At 37.7% G+C, this 3396-nt stretch overlaps 1 protein-coding gene across 1 annotated transcript; it reads right to left on the bottom strand.

The window, feature by feature from the left end:
* Positions 1–470: 470 nt before the first annotated feature.
* Positions 471–2955, bottom strand: LOC107863041 (F-box/LRR-repeat protein At3g03360-like). Its single transcript, XM_047401659.1, has 3 exons — positions 1793–2955; positions 1521–1697; positions 471–909 (listed from the first exon to the last, which is right to left on the bottom strand). Exons 1-3 carry the CDS (start codon positions 2561–2563, stop codon positions 826–828), a joined length of 1032 nt encoding a protein of 343 aa, XP_047257615.1. The 5' UTR covers positions 2564–2955; the 3' UTR covers positions 471–825.
* Between the last annotated feature and the right edge of the window lie 441 nt (positions 2956–3396).

Consider the following 3396-nt stretch of genomic DNA (forward strand, 5'->3'; position numbering starts at 1 on the left):
ATTCAACCACACCTGAAGGTGCTTCCTGAGAATGTTAATGCAACATTGACCTAGCTAAAATTAGGTTTGGATAACCCTACAGGCTCAGTCTGGCGTTCAACTAACTTAAACTCAATTGCCGATAGAGGCAGTTCTAGATAGAGTATTTTATATGATACTAGTAGTATTTAACAGGAAACGGAAGGGGAGCCTTGGAGTAACCGGTAAGTTGCTGCCGTGTGATCAGGAGGTCACGGGTTCAAGCCTTGGAAACAGCCTTTGGTAGAAATACAAGGTAAGTTTGCGTACAATACACCCTTGCGGTGGGGCCCTTGCCCAAACCCTGTGCATAGCGGGGCACTTTAGTGCACCAGGCTGGCCTTTTAGTATGTAACAGGAAATGGAGTATAAAGAAGAAATAGTTTTGACAGAGCAGTTATGTATAACATATCAAAAAGTGCTTCTAAAATCTTGCGAATAAATAGAATATATGAATTAAATTAAATAGCTTATATAAGCATGTCATATCTTATATATATATAAGAGTCATTAAGTGTAAAATACAATGCACGAATTAAATAGTTTCCAACATACAAAAGATGTTGATCTTTTTGAATCAATATTTTGGTTTACAGAAGATAAATGAAGCACGCGGGGAGGATCTTGGAAAGCTTAAGAGCTCTTGTTTCGCTCTAACAAAATCCCCGGACACATCAATCTTTTTGTAACTGTTAGTAATGAAGAACTTTTCTAGCGCGGTTGCATGCTTGAGCAAATATTTTACCAACAGCAGTACTGACTTATTTATACTTGGTGGTCCGAAACAGTCGATGAACTTGATGGTCTTCAGATGTAGAAATGAGCCGTTACAATAATGCGTCTCAAACTTCCTTCTTTGTTCATCCTCATTGTGTACTTCGAAAGTAGCTCCTGTAGGAAAGAATCCGCTATGTTAACCAGTTATACTTTGATTTTGATGGAAGGAGAACAAGATTGTTCCTCTAAACAACTTATACCAAAGCAGAATAATAAGCATGCTGCTACAACAGATTTTGCCACAACACACCATCAACTTTCAAGACGAGAATGCAGATTCTGAAATTTCCGGAATTTGAATAACGAATTCTGTGAAGCAATTACTGTGAATACATTGATAAATGCTCACAGATAGCAATTGCAGACGATGACAATTTGGACAAGGTGACACAGTGAGGAACTTTTCTAGTGATATTGATCGAGTGCTATTTGTATAAATAAGAAGGAAAATGTTGAATTGACTGCATTCCTATGTTTTACGGCCTTTATAGATTACAGTCGATGGACGGAAGGCATCTTTGATCCACGGACCTCCTCTTCTCTCGGGTCCAGAGGGGAACTCCTAGTGTTGTCCCTCAGCGGCTTGTATTGATTCCTATTTTGGCATATGGTGCCTAGAGCATTGTATTAGAAAGGTCTGGGTGGAAGTCAACTCTTTACTTATTGTCTAGATCGAAAATGTTTTTGGATAACATGAAGTAACAAAAACATAGGAAGAAACTTACATGTGATATGCGATTGTACCCGGACCCATAAATGACTAATGTCTCAACGTCTGATGAACTCTGTAGAAAGCTACAAATTCCTGGAAACTCCAACCGATCTAAGGTTGCACCAAGTCGTAAGAATTTCCGGGTCGATGGTGGAAACTGCCACCCTTTCAACTCAAGGATAGACATGAACTTGAAAAACATAATAGACAAACCAGAATATGTCAACACAAGCAAATATGACATGCTTAGTAAATGAAGCAAATTGTTGAAGAGTATGAATAAACCTTGATGCACCAGGGACTCAATTCAAGATTCTCGGCATGGGCAACACTATGAAGAAGTTCCTTCAAATAGCTATACTGGTTCTCCAAGTTGCGTTTTTCGTCCTCAAAAACAATATGTAAATGAAGCACTGCAGTAACAAGTGATGCCACATTTCTCTGCCTGATGCGTATCACAGCTCTGCAAAACCCCTTAAGTTGCAAACACTGAATATACGGGGCTAATATTTCAAGCCAAGGGTCATGATTCCTACCGAAGTAACTTTCTATCGTCAATTTTCTCAGCTTCACAGAGCTAATTTCCAGATGCTGTATGCCCCAAAAAGCAAACAATTCCAAGCACTCCAAGTTAGGGCAACCAGACAATACCGTTTCCATGACGCCGTCAGTCAATTCGACCAACCCAATCGAAAGAGAAACGAGACTACTCCAATGAAAACTACCACAAGGGTTCAGTTGGCAGTGCCTTAAAGTCAAATTCCTCAGCCGCGCATTTTTATGCGCAAACCGAGGAAACTCGTATTTTTGATCACCAGGCATGATTCCAAGAAAAAATTCTTCAACATTAGCAACTTTAGTAGCAAAATGTACCCATAAATCAATATCTTTAGCATAACACTCCACGTACTTAATGCCGTATGCAACGAATTTCCGAATCTTTTCGCAAGATTTACGGTAATAAAGTTCTCTGTTGATCAAAGATACCTTATCAAGAGTGTCCTCTTTGGTTTTACAATGGTAGAACACGTAACGGAGTGATGCTGGAACAGACATCCAAAGAAACTGCCCATCGCCATGATAATACGCTGGTTCTCACAACTTCTTTACTCTCCCACAGCATAGAGAGAATGTGGATTAGAATTGAGGTGGGCAAATCGGTGAGTCGAATATATTAGCCACATATATTCAGAATTTGCAATTTATGGAGTGGTGCAGTAAGATATGTTTCCCTAGAATTTGCAGATTTCTACAAAATTCATGGAATCTTGAGACATTGGTCATCAATTATCATGATACAAGGGTCAGTTTCTTTTAGACCTATATTTCGTTTGATGGAACTTGGCTATTTCAGATAGACACTCCGCTAAGGGGAAAATAGTCCAAAAATAAACACACAAGCATAGTTCGAATTTCTAGAGTCAAACAGTTTTAAGTTTCAGTTGAATTTAGCATAATTTTTTTCTTTTTGAAACAAAATTTATATATTAAAGGGAAAAGGTTCAAATATGCCACTGAACTATCAGAAATGACTCATTTATGCCATCCACTAAAAGTTGGGCCTATTCATGTCATCGCCGTTATAAAACCGATTCATCCATGCCATTACTTTTTAACGATTGTTTTTAAAAAACCGCCTTGCCACGTGACCTCTTATTAAAGGTCCACGTCATTTTTTTTTTTTTTTTGGATCCATTAAAAATTTTTTAATATTTTTTTTTGCACAATTATGACAAAGTGATATTTTTAATGGCTCTTAACTATTTAACCATTAAGAGCCATAACTTGAATAGGTATATATTACTAGAAATGATAATTAAAAAATAATTGTGAAGATATTATTTGAAATTGAGCCGAGGGTTTATCAGAAATAACTTCTCTATCGCGCT

Source organism: Capsicum annuum, chromosome 1, assembly GCF_002878395.1.
Source record: "Capsicum annuum cultivar UCD-10X-F1 chromosome 1, UCD10Xv1.1, whole genome shotgun sequence".
Classification (NCBI taxonomy): Eukaryota; Viridiplantae; Streptophyta; class Magnoliopsida; order Solanales; family Solanaceae; genus Capsicum; species Capsicum annuum.